Genomic DNA, 16,021 nt, shown 5'->3' on the forward strand with positions numbered 1-16,021 from the left:
TAAACACACTGTGCTAGGATAATTGCATATTCATATGTAAAAACAAAATGAGGATTTGGGGTGTGGCTTAGTGAGAGCACTAGCCTAGCCTGTGTGAAGCCTAGTGTTCAATCCGTAGCACAGCAAAACAACCCTTTCACCCCAAGAAACAGAACCCAAAACAAAATAAAGGACTTATGTTTATATTTTTTATACTATAAGAAACTAACTCTAAGGGAGCCATGGTATAGCCCTCCATAGCAGGGCTATAATCCTGACTATTCAGGAGACTGAGATGTAAGGATCTTAGTGAGATTTTGTCTCAAAATAAAAAGCATAAAAGAGATCCAGGAAAAAAATTCCCCAAAATAACATAAATGTTAGAGCTACATACTGTGTAGCTGTGTACCTGAGAATGAGGCAAAGAAGAAAGGTCAGTCCTTAGAGAAACTCAAACTGCTCTGCCAGAACAATAGAAAATTCAGCACTCTTATATTTCTCCTCCTCCCCTTCCCTTCCAGTGATTTCCCTGAGACCCATGTGAACACAAGACGGGAGATGATCTGGATACAACTCAGAGACACAAGTATACTTAAGCAAAGACTGCAGGCCACTGGTGGAAAAGCAGCTAGAGCCCTGGAAAGAGACCATCCAGCTGCAAAAGTTAATACGAGCACATGTAATCTGTAACATTTATTGCCTTATGGCCCGTAGAGTTGGGACATTGAAATACGCGGGTGGAAAGCACAGCCACGTGGCATTCTGAAGATGAAAGCTGGCAGGGAGGACCATGAGCAGGAGGGAACAGCTACAGGGGACTCAACTCAGTAAGACAGACACACTGAAGGCACACTGTATTCAGCCCATTCTGTCACCACCAGAAAAACAAGCAGCTGTTTTCCCAGGTTCAGAATTAGCTGTGAAGGTAACTCAGGAGGCATGGGAGTCCTCATTCACCAAGCAAAGACAAAATGCTGATTTCTTAATTTTATCTTATTTTTAGTATTTTATGTTCAGTTTTCTCAAGCTTGCACAGGTTTTCTGAGTGTCCTACTCTTTTCTGACCTGTTCAGTTCCTTTCTGCTGTTTCCATTCTCTGAAATCCATATGCTTTCTTCTCATTCCTACTTTACTTCTCACCCCCCTCACTTCCTCCTTTTAGTTCTTAATAATTAATACACTTAGCTGTACTAATCTTTAAACCCTTGCTTATTCTACCAGTACCCTAGCTCCTTTGCTCCCTAGTACTAGTAAGAATGTAGGTAAGGTACCAAGTACTTTTTACTGTATTTTAGCATCTTGCTTGTTGTCAGTCATTCTTTTTGTTACTGTTCACTGCTTCTCCCTCTCAATCAATGTTAGTGGGGATTATATGCCAAGATGGGATTATCCACTGAGAAGACCTATATAGAACCAAAGAAACAGTAGGGAAAAGGAGCTGAAAGACTCTTCCATTGCATCAGATGCACAAATCACCAACACAGAAACACATCCACAATTTAACAAAAAGGCTAATACAACACCTTCAAGAGCTCAGAACTCCTCAATAACTGAAAACAAAGATAGTGTAATAAGTGAAATTCAAAAGCCCACTTTTAAAAAAGGTTTAACAACTTCAAAGAGGATTAGAGGATTCAAACAAGCAGATGAAGGAAGGAAATCAAATAAGGCCTAGGTAAGAAAGCTAAATACATGGAAGAGAAATTCAGCAAAGAAATGGAGAGTCTGAAGAAAAAAAATTGGAAACATTGGAAATTAAAGAGTTAATCAATTAGGGGCTGGAGAGATGGCTCAGCCGTTAAGAACACTAGTTGTTCTTGCAGAAGACCTGGGTTCGAATCCCAGCACCCACATGGCAGCTAACAACTGTCTGTAATTCCAGTTCCAGGGAATCTGACAGCCTCTTCTGCCCTCTGCGGGCATTGCATGACACAAGTGCACTTACCTACATGCAGGCAATACATGAATACACATAAAATAAAAATAAATAAAAAAAAATTTTTTTTGGTGTTTTTTGAGACAGGGTCTCCTTGTAGTCCCAGCTGTCCTGGAACTCACTATGTAGACCAGGCTGGCCTTGAACTCACAGAGATCTACCTGCCTCTGCCTCCCAAGTGCTGGGATTAAAGGCGTGTGCCACCATGCCCGGCCCATAAAAATTTTTTTTAAAAAGAATTAATTAAATTAGGAACATAACCAATAAACTAGATCAAGCATAAGAAAGGATATTAGTGATAGAAGACTAAGTTGAGGAAATATACTCAGCTATAAAAAATAATCAAGCATGTCTACAAGGCCCCAAACTCTGGGACACAATTAAAACACCAAACCTAAGAACCCATGGGGTAGAAGGAACAAGCTGAGATAAGGGCTAAAAGCACAGAAAAACAACTGAAATTAGAGCATGTTTTTTTCAAATCCAGGGAATGGTACTGACATATAAGAGGCATTTTAGAACCCAAATGAACATGACCAGAAAAGGTCCTCTCGTAAGTCCTATTATAACTAAAATGTTAAAGCTACAGAAGAAAAGCTTCGAGAGAGAATTCCTATTTACTTACATAGGCAAACCCATCAGAACAGCGTCAGCCTTTCAGCAGAAACTCTAAAATCTAAGGATGTATAGAAGGGTGTATTTCAAGGCCAGTTGGGGCTATAGGAGACCCTGTCCGTCTCAAAAGAAGAAAAAAAAAGGAGACAAAAGGACTTTCCAAGATAAGCACAAGCTAAAGAAACTCATGATCTCTATATATGCTACTTTGTCAACAATTTGTTCATGTCCAATGTGTCTTAATTTTTCCTATTACTAGTTTCCTATTTCATGTTTTTAAAAGCTGCTTTCTGAGCCGGGCGTGGTGGCGTATGCCTTTAATCCCAGCACTTGGGAGGCAGAGACAGGAGGATCTTTGTGAGTTCGAGGCCAGCCTGGTCTACATAGTGAGTTCCAGGACAGCTGGGGCTACAAGGAGACCCTGTCTCAAAAAAGACAAAAAAAAAAAGGCTGCTTTCCATTCCATTTTATAATATAATTAATCATTTATAAACAAATTAATCAACTCTCTATCTTTGAATGTTTAAATTGTTTGTATTCTCCCATGGTAAACAATTCTTGGATAAACAAAACAAAAACAAACAAAAAAGAAACTCATGATCAGTAAGCCAGAATTATAGTTGATACTTATTAAAAGAATTCTACCTAAGTAGAAGGAATATAGACAGCACAAGAGCATGGGAAAGCCCAAACCTCGAGAGGAACAGATAATAAAAGAGAACTAGGAATGAATTAAACATGCCAACTCAGTAAATCAGCAAATCCTTAAGGTGAATAAGGGAGGTAAAAAAGAACAAGCAGTATTTGACTAGCCAGGGCCACCCCTCAAAAATTATAAGAATCAGTAAATATCTTAATAACCCTCAATGTTAATGGTTTCAACTCTTTAATTAAAAGACATAGACTAGCTCAAAACTTTAATAGATCCAACTCTTGCTGAGCATGGTGGCACATACCTATAGTCCCAGCACTTGGGAGGCAGAGGCAGGCAGGTCTCTGTGAGTTCAAGGCCAGCTTGGTCTACATAGCAAATCCAGGCCAGTTGTGGCTACAGGGAGACCCTGTCTCAAAAAGACAAAAAAAAAAAAAAAAAAAAAAAAAAAGGAAATTGTTCTTGGGGCCAGGGAGATGGCTCAGTTGGTAAAGTTGGCATAAGGACTTGAGTTCTGATCCCAAGACTACACATGAAAAGCCAGGTATGGCAACAGGTCTGTAATATCAGTGCTAGGGGGAGGAGTGGTGGGCAATGAAGAGAGGCAGACTCCTGAAGCTTATTGGCCGGGGGCCTAGTCATATTGTTCAGCTTCAGGTTCAGAGAGAGACTGCTCAAAAACTAAGGATGGAGAGTGACTGAGGAGACACCTAATGTTGACCTCTGACCTCCACATGCACATACCCACACTAACAAGTACACTACATAAAAACACACACAAAATACTTAACATTTTATTATTTTTTTATGTGTAATAGTATATCACCTTCATGTATGTAAGAGAACCCATGTCATGCAATGCCCATGGAGGTCAGAAGAGGGTGTTGGATCCCTTGGACAGTTGTTAGCTGTGCCATGTGGGTGCTGGGAACTAAACCTGGGTCCTCTGCAGGAGCCAGTGCTCTTAACCACTGAGCCCCTCTCCAACACCATACAAAATAAAGTTCTTTGAATGCTTCTTTATGTGCTAGCCTGCACTCATTGTACAGAAACAGCTTTTGCTCATTTCAGGTATATTAAATTATGCCTTTAAAAAGTCTTTTTAGGGCTGGAGAGATGGCTCAGGGGTTAAGAACACTGACTGTTCTTGCAGAAGACCCAGGTTCAAATCCCAGCACCCACATGGCAGCTAACAACTGTCTGTAACTCCAGTTCCAGGGGATCCGACAGCCTCTTCTGTCCTCTGCGGGCTTGCATGAGGGTGCACTTACCTACATACGGGCATAACACTCAGACACATAAAATAAAAATACTAAAAAAAAAAAAGTCTTTTTCATTTTATGTGTCCTTGAAATTTCTTATTTGGTGCCTTTTAAATGCTTTCTTCAAATGCCTAATAATTCTTGACTATTCAAGAACGAGACATTAAAAGAGCATCATGAATGGAGTTTAGGGGGATGGAGGCTTTTTTTAAAGACAAGGACCAGGCCATAGGTCTTCTGGATAATTCTCTAGTATCTTATCTAGTGTGTACTGGCCTTGGTAGGATAAGGGATAAAGCATACATATTTTCCCCTAATTTCCTGCCTCCCCTGCCACTGCTAGTCTTTAGTATGTTACCCTTCCCTGAGCAGCCTTTAGCAATCCAGTCACTCCACTTCAATGTCCCTGTACAGCAAAAGTGGGAAGGATAGTTGCCTTTCAAGTGTGGATTAACACACCTGGCATTTAAAAATATTTCCAAAAATCCTATTTTCAACACTCTATTCATTCAGGAATATGTGAAGCCTTTATTTGCTGAGACTACAGACTGAGTCAGTTTGCTTCTTGGTTTGACCCTACTCTAAGAGTCTAAAGATCAGTAAGTCAATTGTAATTCATTGACCTACCAAATTCCAATCCTTTTTATCTCTTGCCAGACAGTCTCTTCTTTGCCTTGGGCTTTATACCTTTTCTTAGGCTTTTACTGATATTTCAGTAGGGCTTCAGGAAGAAGTAAATATATTTAATTTTCCACATTAAATATGAAATCCTGAACTATTTTCCAGATTACAAAGTTAGCAGATTCTACTTTGCTTGGAAGTAGTTCTCAGGGTTTTAACTTGCAGCTACCAGTGTTCCTAATAGAAGAGTTAAGGAGAAAAAAGCAGGTATGTCAAATGTAGTTTAAAAATTAAAAAAAAATTTTTTGGATGTGTATGTTACATGAATGACTGCACAATGTGTGTGTAATGTCCACAGAGGCCAGAAGAGAGCATCAGGCCCCCTGGAACTGGAGTTACAGATGCCATGTGTGTGCAGGAACAGAACCTGGGTCCTCTGGAAGAGCTACCAGTGCTCTTAGCTGCTGAGCCATCTCTCCAGCCCTCTCAATTGTAGTTCTCTCTCCCCTTCTCCCGGACTCTCTCTCTCCCCCTCTCGCACTCTCTCTCTCTCTCTCTCTCTCTCTCTCTCTCTCTCTCTCTTTCTCAAGACAGGGTCTCTCTGTAGCCCCAGCTGGCCTGGAACTCACTATATAGACCAGGCTGGTCTTGATATCAGAGAGATCTGCCTCTGGAGTGCTAGAATTAAAGGTGTGTACCACCAGCCCTGGCTTCAAATGTAGCTCTTAATCACTTTGACAATCCCAAGACCTTTTCATTATATGTTGATCAAGTTAATGAAGACTTTCTTAGGGTACTCTTGCTCCTACAGGGTTTTATTCCTCTGCTCTTGATATATTCATCAATTTTATCTCATCTGCTTTTAAGAACTCCTCTGTATTTCTGGTATGCTTTAAACAAGTATACTGGCTCACACATTCCTATCTCCAGCTCTCCAAACTCAGCCTGTTTGACACTACTGGTTACCTTAAAGGTGCTCACAACTAGCTGCTATGGGGATCATTATCTTTCCCCACTTGAAAGACTTTAATGGCTTCCTAGGACTCTAAACACAAATGTCAATACCTTTGCCTAAAACTATCTTATGTAAAGCCTCTAGACGACCATCTAATCTTATCTTGTATTCATATTCTTCCTACTTCAGTCACATGGGCATTCTTTCAGTTCACTGAACAAATAAAATGATTAGTTCCAAGGACAAAGTGTTTTAGATGTGGGTTTTCAGTGTTGTGGATCAAACCTAGGACCTTGTTGGGGCTAGGTAACTGCTCTATCACTGAGCTACAACTCCAGTTTTACTTAAGGAAAAATATGCTATATTTCCTTGACAAATGTAAATCCCAACCACAGTAGAGATCACTAAAATGAGTAACAACTGCTACAGTTTCTAGAGCCATACATGGTATGTACAGAGGCAAAGATTAGCACAACTGGAAAGGTATCCAAATGTTCTGCCTCCAATTCATCTCTCCGACAATGCCAAAAGTCTCTCTACATCATGATAAAGAAAACTCAAAGGAAAAAGGGCCAAGGAAGGTGTACTGCAAGAAGTCTTTTTATAGATTTCAGTGTGATCTTTAAACAGCTTAATACTTTTCCATTTAGATAATTTGATATTGCAGCAAACTACACTTCCGTTCAATTCATGAATTAACAAGTGTCTGAACTCAAGAACTGCTTTTAAACAAATCTTCATCTGACAATAAACACACACCTTTTTAATTTATTGGGCAGGGTATCTCACTATGTAGACCAGGCTGACCTGGAACTCAGAGATCTGCCCGCTTGTGCCTCCCATGTGATTAAAGGTCAGCACCACCATGACCAGCATAGACACACGTCTTAAAGTACTTGACTTTAAACAGCATTGCTTTGCATATTTTGAACTGTGATTCATGTGTGTGGCATATACATGTGTACATGCTCATATGTGTGCATGTGGGTGCAAATGCCTGTGTATTTCGGCCAGAAGTTGACATTGGGTATCTTCCTCTATTGGTCTCTACCTTATTATTTTTAATAAATATTGGTGGTGGGTGTATATACCATGACACCTGTGTGGAGGTCAGAGGATAATTTGAGGGAGTCAGTTCTCTCCTTCCACCATGTGGGCTCCAAGAATTGAACTCAGGTTGTCAGTCCTGGTGATAAGCACCCTTACTTGCTGAGCCATCTCACGGGCCCTATCTTTCCACCTCATTTTCTGAGACAGATTCTCTCTCATAGAAACTTGTTGATTAAACCAGATAGACTGACAACAAGACCCTGGGATTCTCCTACTTGCTGCTGCATTTATGTGTGTGCTGTGGATGAGCTCAGATCCTCATGCTTCCACGACAAGCCCTTCGCCAACTGAGCCATCTTCCCAGCCCCTGAAATATAGTTTTAAAATATCTCAACGTTATTTCAAAAATTAAGAAACTCATAGAAATTTTCATTCAAACACTGCTCAGTTGCATTAATGTTCAGTAGTGTCCTGTAATCTTCATTCTCCAAGTTTATAAAAAGTAACTTTGGAACTTCAGTCCTGGTCAGCCCTCCTTCTCAGTCCACAAGCCTTTTGAAACTGCTGACTCCATTCATTTGGGGTCTCCTTTACTGCTAAAGCATAAGGAAACATAAAACATAACTGTACTTAGCAGGACTTTCTTAACAAGTATGAAGTGGTAGTTGTTTCCTTTCCTCTTCAGACAGAAGACACAGGACAGAAAGGCCAATGACTCTGATACTCCTCTTTGCACAGCATTTCTTTAAGAATGCCTGCAGACATGTTTCAGGAAATCAATTTTTCTCACAAACATTATCATTGACTAGAAAAAGCAAACACTCAGCAACTGTGTTTCAGAAGATTTTTGAGACAGGGTCTCCTGTAACCCTGGTTGGCCTGTATCTCAGAGCTTTGTCTGCCTTGGCCTCCCAAGTGCTGGGATGAAAGGTGTGCACCGCCACACCCTGTTTTTTTGTTTGTTTTTTGGTTGTTCATGTTCAGATTTTCAAACTTCTCCTTATACAGTCCTAAGACAATCCAGACCCAGAATGTGTAACTCACATAAACCATGCCAGCACAAATATGGAACCAGACAACTTTGGGCAGTGAGGTTTGCATTATTAAAATACAGCCATCATACGCTTAGAAATAACACAGGTATCTGACAGCTCCAACCCAGAGCATAGATGTCCCAAGCAAAATGCTGCAGAGATCATAATTTGTGAGATTCTGTGCTTCAATATCCATTTTATAAGCTTGTGTGTGGTATGTGTGCATGTTTTGTGCATGTGTGTTTAGTGCATGTGTGTGTATGAAGGCCAGAGGTTTATGTCAGGTGTCTTCCTGTATTGTTTACCACTTTGCTTTTTTTTTTGGATAGTTTCTCATTGAAGCCAAAGCTCATCAATTGACTAGACTTGACTAGTGAGCTCCAGCGATGTCTCCCCTGCCCCCAGCATTAGGGTTACAGGTGTGTGCCACCATGTCCAGCTTTTATGAGGGTGTTGGGGACCTGAACCCAGGTCTTTATGCTGACTGAGCCATCTTCCTAGCCCCTAACTTCCATTTTTAATATGGTTCCCATTATTGTCGGGTTTCTAATTACCAGGATATACAATCCAACTGATTAACTCCCATTGGCCAGCATCACACATGCATGCATACACTGCATTTTTTTCCAGGAGAAAACTTAGAAATACTTTTTATAACTTTAGAGCAAGAACAATGGCTCAAGATGGATGTAATGGTGCATGCTTTTAATTCCAGGGCTCAGGAGGCAGAGGCAGGCAGGCCTCTAAGGGTTTAAAGCAAGTCTGGTCTACATAGTAAGTTCCAGGTCAGTCAGGGCTACATAGTGAGACCCTGTCTCAAAATAAAAAATAAAAAGGAAAGGCAGGCTCTTGTGCACATCAAACATCAAGAAATACTTAAGAATTCATTTGCTGAATGGATCCACAGCGATTCAAATCTTTCTATTCCTTGATATTGGTGCTACTGTCAAAATCGATGTTGATTTTTGGCTCTGTGAGCTTTACTGTAAAATGTATCATATTCTGAAAGACTTAACAGTCTGGTAACTTGTGCAAAGGAATCACCTATAGGTAGGTCAGTGCTTTTAAGGTGAAAGACTTTCATTTGTCTTTAAGAAGGCCAATAAAAATCTTGTCTTCAGAATGACTGAGTCCAGACTTGCAGGTGCTTGGAAGCACTTGAAGGTCTAAGTGAGCACAGTATATCTCACTGAATGTTGATATCAGGTCTCAAGAAAACATGGGCCCTTTCTCATGATGTTGCCTATGGACTTTAAAGCCAATTTTTTTTTTTTTCGAGACAGGGTCTCTCTGTAGCCCCAGCTGGCCTGGAACTCACTATGTAGATCAGGCTGGCTTTAAACTCAGAGATCCTCCTGCCTCTGCCTCCTGACTGTTGGGATTAAAGGCATGCACCACCAGCCTGGTAAACCCGATTCTGTTGCCTTACTTTTGTCCATCATCAAGGGTCACCAGGGGAATATTCAGTAAATGATGGTACTGATTAAATGATGGCCAGGCACGGTGGTGCACACATTTAGTCCCAGCACTGGGAGGCAGAGGCAGGCGGATCTCTATGAGTTCAAGGCCAGCCTGGTCTACACAGTGAGTCCAGGACAGCTGGGGATAAAAAAAAAAAGGAAAGAAAAAGAAAAAAAAAATCTTTATGTGTCCCCTTGAGTGTATATATATATATATGATATAACTGCAGTCATCCTCATCTCCACAGGAATACCCTTTCAACTATTTAAAAGCAAGTATTCTCTTCTTTGAAAGCAATCACTAACTGGTTAACGAAGCCAAATCCAGCAAGCTATGTGGTGAGTACAGCTATCCTCAAAATCTGCAAACCCAGTTTCCATGGAACATGGTATCTGGCTTGCTATCTTCCACAAGAGTTCATGAAGTAATGCCAGGCATGGTGGTGCACGCCTTTAATCCCAGCATTTGGGAGGCAGAGGCAGGGGGGGCTCTTAGGTTGAGACCCGCCCGGGCTTCAGAGGGGGGTCCCGGAGAGCTAAAAAAACAAAAAAAAAAAAAAAAAAAAGAGTTCATGAAGTAAAATGTCAAGTCTTCTCTTACATTCTTCTTTCACCTCAGAATCAAGAGGCATCACTGCATCTCTTTGGCATCTTCCCCTCTGCCTACCAGGACCAAGGCTTAGTTTCACATGGGCAGACTCACTGCCTCTACCACTCAAGGCATGACACAGCTCCCCGTTGCAGGGGGAGGATTCCATGCATGTCTCAACTGAACATGCCTCTGCCCTGGGCTCATGGCCTTCTGGTTCCTAGTGTCCAGCAATGTGGCCTACTCAGCCCCCTCCAGCTCAGCCCCCTCCAGCTCTGGGTGCCAGCAGAGCCTTTGGTAAGATCTTTTTCATGCTGTTCCCTCTGTCCTGATTTTTCTTTACCTATCTTTTTGAATAGTTCATTTCTACTCTCCTTTATTATCTCAGTTCAATTCTCATTCTCTCACAGGGGTGGTCCCTAATCTCTTTAGTACAATTTAGGTCCATCTCTTTTGTAACACTTGTCAAACTATAATTTCGTACTTACTGGTGTGTGCCTATAGACTTTAAACATGAGATCTAGAACAGAAGTCACACTGGACTTGGGGGAAAGGCACCTCTCCCACTAAAATGGGAAGCTGAGAGATACAAATGGATGCTTAGCCAGGCATGGTGGCATATGCCTTTGCCTTTAATCCCACCACTCAGGAGGCAGAGACAGATCTCTGTGAGATCAAGTCCAGTCTGGTTTACATAGCAAGTTCCAGGCCAGCTTGGGATATAGGGCGGCCCTATCTCAAAAAAATGACCAAAAACAAGAACAGAAACACAAAAAACCCCAACCCCAAACCCAAACCTAAAACACAAAAAAATGGATGCTTATCTTTGTGGGGAAAACAAAAAACTTACATCTGTAATCTTACCTGATACTAGTTCACTATCTGATGAACTGTCAATATTGAAGTCATCAGTCACTGACTCCTATGTGGAATAAGAATTAAAGATACAGTACAAATTATAAGACTGAATATTTTCATAGCACATTGATTTGGTCTGAAAAAATATTGTCAACTTCATATGTTAGTTTCCTAGATTTTTAAAATCTGGAACTTGACTATCAAAATTAATACTAATGTCAAATAAGATATAAATAATAATTTTTTAAATCTTTTTGAGACAGGGTCTCCCTGTAGCCCCAACTGACCTGGAATTATTATTTTATGTGTATGAATGTATCGCCTGCATGTATGTGAGTGCACCCGTGTTGTGCAATGCCGCAGAGGTCAGAAGAGGGCGTCAGATCCCCTGGAACTGGAGTTACAGTTGTTAGCTGCCATGTGGGTGCTGGGAATCAGACCCGGGTCCTCTGCAAGAGCCGCCAGTGCTCTTTTCCAGCCCCCAAGATACAAATACTTTTTTTTTTTTTTATCTTTTTGAGACAGGGTCTCCCTGTAGCCCCAGCTGACCTGGAACTCGTTATGTAGACCAGGCTGACTTCAAACTCACAGACCACCTGCCTGCCTCTGCCTCATAAGTGCTGGGATTAAAGGCATGCACCACCAGGTCTGGCACAAATAATTCCTAAAATCCAAGTTTCCCCAAATTGCTTATGAATAGTTTTGAAATATAGTGCTAGTCTGGATATGTAGCTTAATTGTAAAGCACTTGCCTAGCATGCAAAATTCTCTGAGCCCAATCTCCAGTACTGCTAAAAATTAAACAAAATACAGTGACAAAGCCATATTAAATAATCTAGCCTGGCATGGTGGCACATGCCTGTAGTCCCAGAACTAAGGAGGCAGACGAAAATTATAAGTTTAAGACTAGCAACACATTGATTTCCTGCTCAATAAAAGAATATTACAATGTTATGTAACATACTGAACTCTTAGCAATGAATCATGTTTCTGGCTGCTAAAGGTCAAAGTCAAATGGAAAACATGAAAATGGCTTTAAATGTTAAGGTGCCATCCAACCAAAAGATGTTAAGGTTTTGGACCTGACATACAGCATCAGCCAGTAGTAAAGATTTCCCCCGATACTTGTTCAAGGAAGTGAAAAAGATCAAAGAACATGTGAATCTGCCTCAGTAAGAAATTCAAGGAGCTCCTGTCTAAAGACACACACATCATATTATTAAACGACAAACCTAGAAACTACAAAGCAACTATTAACAGAGAATATTCTTTCATCCTGAGGTGCATGCTGCTGCATGTCTCTGCCCTAGTGTATACAAGAAGTGCAGGAGAAGCACGTACACTTAGTGGAGTGATCCTCTCAGCTGCCGTCTCCTTGCCAGGGCTCTTTTCTTGCAGGGTTATTTCTCCTTTAACACTTAACTGACTGAAAACAAACAAACAAAAAAACCAAAACAGTTACAGTTAATTTGTAGCAACTGGATTTGCCTATGCCTTTAAAAAAAGATTTTATTTTTATGTTTGTCCATATGTAAGTGCATCCATACATACAATGCCTAAGGAAGCAGGAAGAGGGCATCTGATCCCCTGGAACTGGAGTTTGTGATGATTGTTGGCGGCTTTCTGGGTGCTGAGATCTGAATCCTGGTCCTCTGCAAGAGTCATTCCTTAACTGCTGAGTCATTCCCCCAGCCCTGGCCATGCCATTTTACAGTGGCTTGAAAAGCCCTTTAAATGCACCTTGAAGAAGTGAAGCCCGTATGTGCACCAAATTCCAAATGAAGTCCTAGAGGCTTTGTTTTCCTTTTGGGTAACCTGGCATCCATTAAAAACCACCACCACAACAAAATCTACCTGGGCTAGGGATGTAGCTCAGTTTGGTAGAGTACCTGCCTAGCATGCAAGGAGCCCTGGTTTCCACCCTCCAGCACCACATAAGCCCCAGGAAGATCACAAGTTGAAGGTCATCCTCTGCTACATAGCGTATTCGAGGCCAGCCTGAGCTACATGAGATCCCATCAGTCACACACTCACACACACCCCTTTAATTTCTAGGTCGTTGCTCTAAGAGCAAAACCAGAGTATTTGTTTTCTCTGTCGACTCCTTAAATGAGGCTACTAAGCAGATATTTAGATTAAAACTTTGAGAAAGCTGGTTTAGGCTGTAACTTGAGGCTACCCACCTTGGCGGGCCAGAGCTACCTCCCGGCCTGCTCAGTTCTGCTTTCTCTGTAATTTTCTGCAATACGTGCTCTTTGCCTCTTCCCTTCAGGCCTGCAAGGGGGTGGCATGTTTGAGGGGCCTCACTTGTGGCCTTGCCCAAGGCGTACCCCGTCCTGGGCCTCCCCCACTGGAGCCTCCACAACCTCTATCTGGGGGTCCCCGCTACTCTCCCACCACGGCGTCCACCCGGGTCATCCCCATGCGGTTTCCCAGTCCTGGGCCTCCCCGTCCTGGGCCCGGCCCACCCGCCGCCCGGTTGTGGAACGCAGGGCAGCCTGGCTTCCAGCTTTCGCCCAGACCTCGCAGGGCCTCCGTCTTCCCCAGTTCCGGCTTCGGGGTGAGCTTGAGCCCCCGGCCCGCCACCTTCCGGCGGGGGTAGACCCGCCGTGGACACGGGACCACGACATCCCAGCCTCGGGGCTCCGCAGTCCCCGGCTGGTCCATGGCCTTCGCCTGAGGAACCTGAGGTAAGGCAGGCGCCTCCCACCTTTTTATACCCGCGAGGCCGCGAAGGCTTCTGGGAAGACGGAGGCCCGCGCCGCCCCGCCCTGGAAGGCCAGGCAGCGCCTGGGACCCGGATCTGCCAGTCTCGGTTCGCAAGTCGCTGGTTGCCCGCTTCGCTTTGGGGCTTTTGTGATCACAAACCACCCCCACGGCATCTGTAGGGGGTCTGGACGCTGGAAGTAACTAGACCCAGAAACACTGAGAGCAAAACCAGGTCAAACCAAAAGGTTCTGCTCTGGCGATTCTGTTCCCAAATGACGAGGGTGGCTAAACTGCACCGACAGCTGTGAGGAGAGGGACGCACGAGGGCAGACACGGTACAAATCAGAGGTGGCAGAGTGCGCCATTTTAGGAGACCCTCCTGTAGTCTGTCCTTGACTAAATGGCATTATGGAAATAGTAAAGGCCATGGTCATGATGGAAAGCTTGATACTCTTTTGGAAGTCTGAAAATCATTTAAATCCGGAACATACTGGATAAAGAGCAAGCGTTCCAGCACAAAAGAACTGCACAAGGGAAAATCTCTCTGGTGCACTATAAGCTTTTAGAGTTTGTAGTGTGTGCCAGTGATACGGCTTGATACTTGGGTTACCATACACACCATGATTGACCATTATCAAGTAAATTTCCATCAGGGAATTACTTTATATAAGCATATAAAATAGTATAAACAATTGTGAGAAATAAAAAAAATCTTTATTTTTTTACAAAAGTTTGCATAAATGCATTTTATATTTTATATTCATGCTATTGTAACAAAGCAAATGAAAATATAATTACAGTTAAGATACCTCTATGCATATTTAAAAAGTATTTTAAACCCTCAATTTTCAAAAGTTGAAAGTAGAATAGCAGTTCTTCAAAAAATAGCCATTTACCCCCCCGCCATGCAATCATTGCAATGATTTAACGAGGAAGAGTAAAATAATCCGTCAAATGAATGCTTAAATGTGATAGTTACCTTAGGAAAACCCTTTCTGTTCGGGACCAAGTTTAGATATGCTTAAATTTCAAGTATATATCACCTCTGCATTATAGCAATTGATGTGTTCTCACTAAACAGGGTCTCATCTGAGGTTTGGTCCATATGGATCTAATCTCATTCTTCGGGAGTTATCTGTAGATTCACAGGCAGAATTATGCATACTTAAAGAATTTACGACAACCAAGATCCTTGACTTTTTCGAATAGTAGTGCTACCTTAAAAACTGCCAACTCATACTTTACCAGTTTTACATGATTAAATCATACTTTTTCCTGAGATATTACAATTAAATTTGTAAGTAGTTTGTTTTCATGCAAAAATACATTTTCCCATTCTTTACATTCATTTCCAGTAACATATCTTAAATAACTATATCACACTTGTGCTTTATACATTTGAAACACAAAGAACAATTCATTTTTTAAGTGCAGAAAAGTTAAAGCTAATTGGTTCTTTGATGGGTAATACAATGAAGTTTTAGGAGCTGATTTCAAATTGATAAAACATTATCTGATTGTAAGACTCTCAATGGAGATTTCTTTTTCTTCCTTTCTCCTACTTCTGGTTTTACTTAATTTTAGAATGACAAACTGACTTGTGCATGTGAGGGGGACATAAGGGAGACCTCTGAGTTTGAGATCCTAATACACGGACCTAGGCCTGCATACAACTTGCCAGAGTCTCCTCTAGCATCAGAGGGGAAGTCTCAATATTATGTATAAAGGCATCTTTCATGGCAAATGGGAAAAGGTGTACTTCTGTTTCAGAGTGTATACCCCATCAGGGAATGTTTGTAAAAATATGAGCATGAGAAACACATCTGAATGACAGATAAAAAGGTCAGACATTTCAGAACATATTTATGATTGAGGAACAAGGTCTCTGTAACACTTCTGGACTTTAAACAGAATCCAATGCACAGTGTGAATATGAATCTTAAGTAGTCTTTTCCCTATATTGTTTAAAGAGAAACACAAACTTATTTTTTCTCTCCTAAAATAAGACTGGAGAACCCGGAGGAGAGATTTTCCCACAAATACGTATTGTTTCATTGCCTCCCTGTTACCAAGTTCAGTGGGCTGGACAGAGGACTGTAGACACGCTTACTTAGCATGGTTCCCCATTTGCCATCTCGGCTCATCTGCACCCTCCTATGAACTGTGATAATTTCCACACAGGTCAAGAAGTCCAGTAGAAACACAAAATCTTTTGAGAAACCAGCAAACAAAAAGAAACCTTAAGTTGTCCATATCAATCATATCTAATTATGACAAAGAAAAAATAAAAACAAATTCTAA

The 16,021-nt window shown here is 41.7% G+C and overlaps 1 protein-coding gene across 1 annotated transcript in view; it reads right to left on the bottom strand.

Annotated features, from left to right (window-relative positions):
* Meikin (meiotic kinetochore factor) overlaps positions 1–13,702 on the bottom strand; it is a 71,772-nt gene extending 58,070 nt beyond the window's left edge. The window contains exons 1-4 of the mRNA XM_029554189.1: positions 13,534–13,702; positions 13,195–13,285; positions 12,353–12,437; positions 11,018–11,075 (exon numbers count right to left, since the gene is read on the bottom strand). Coding sequence (XP_029410049.1) covers positions 11,018–11,075; positions 12,353–12,437; positions 13,195–13,285; positions 13,534–13,678 — 379 coding nt within the window. The 5' untranslated portion in view covers positions 13,679–13,702. The remainder of the gene's footprint in view (positions 1–11,017; positions 11,076–12,352; positions 12,438–13,194; positions 13,286–13,533) is intronic.
* Between the last annotated feature and the right edge of the window lie 2,319 nt (positions 13,703–16,021).

Source organism: Nannospalax galili, unplaced genomic scaffold, assembly GCF_000622305.1.
Source record: "Nannospalax galili isolate Female #2095 unplaced genomic scaffold, S.galili_v1.0 scaffold424, whole genome shotgun sequence".
In the NCBI taxonomy this organism is placed as follows: domain Eukaryota; kingdom Metazoa; phylum Chordata; class Mammalia; order Rodentia; family Spalacidae; genus Nannospalax; species Nannospalax galili.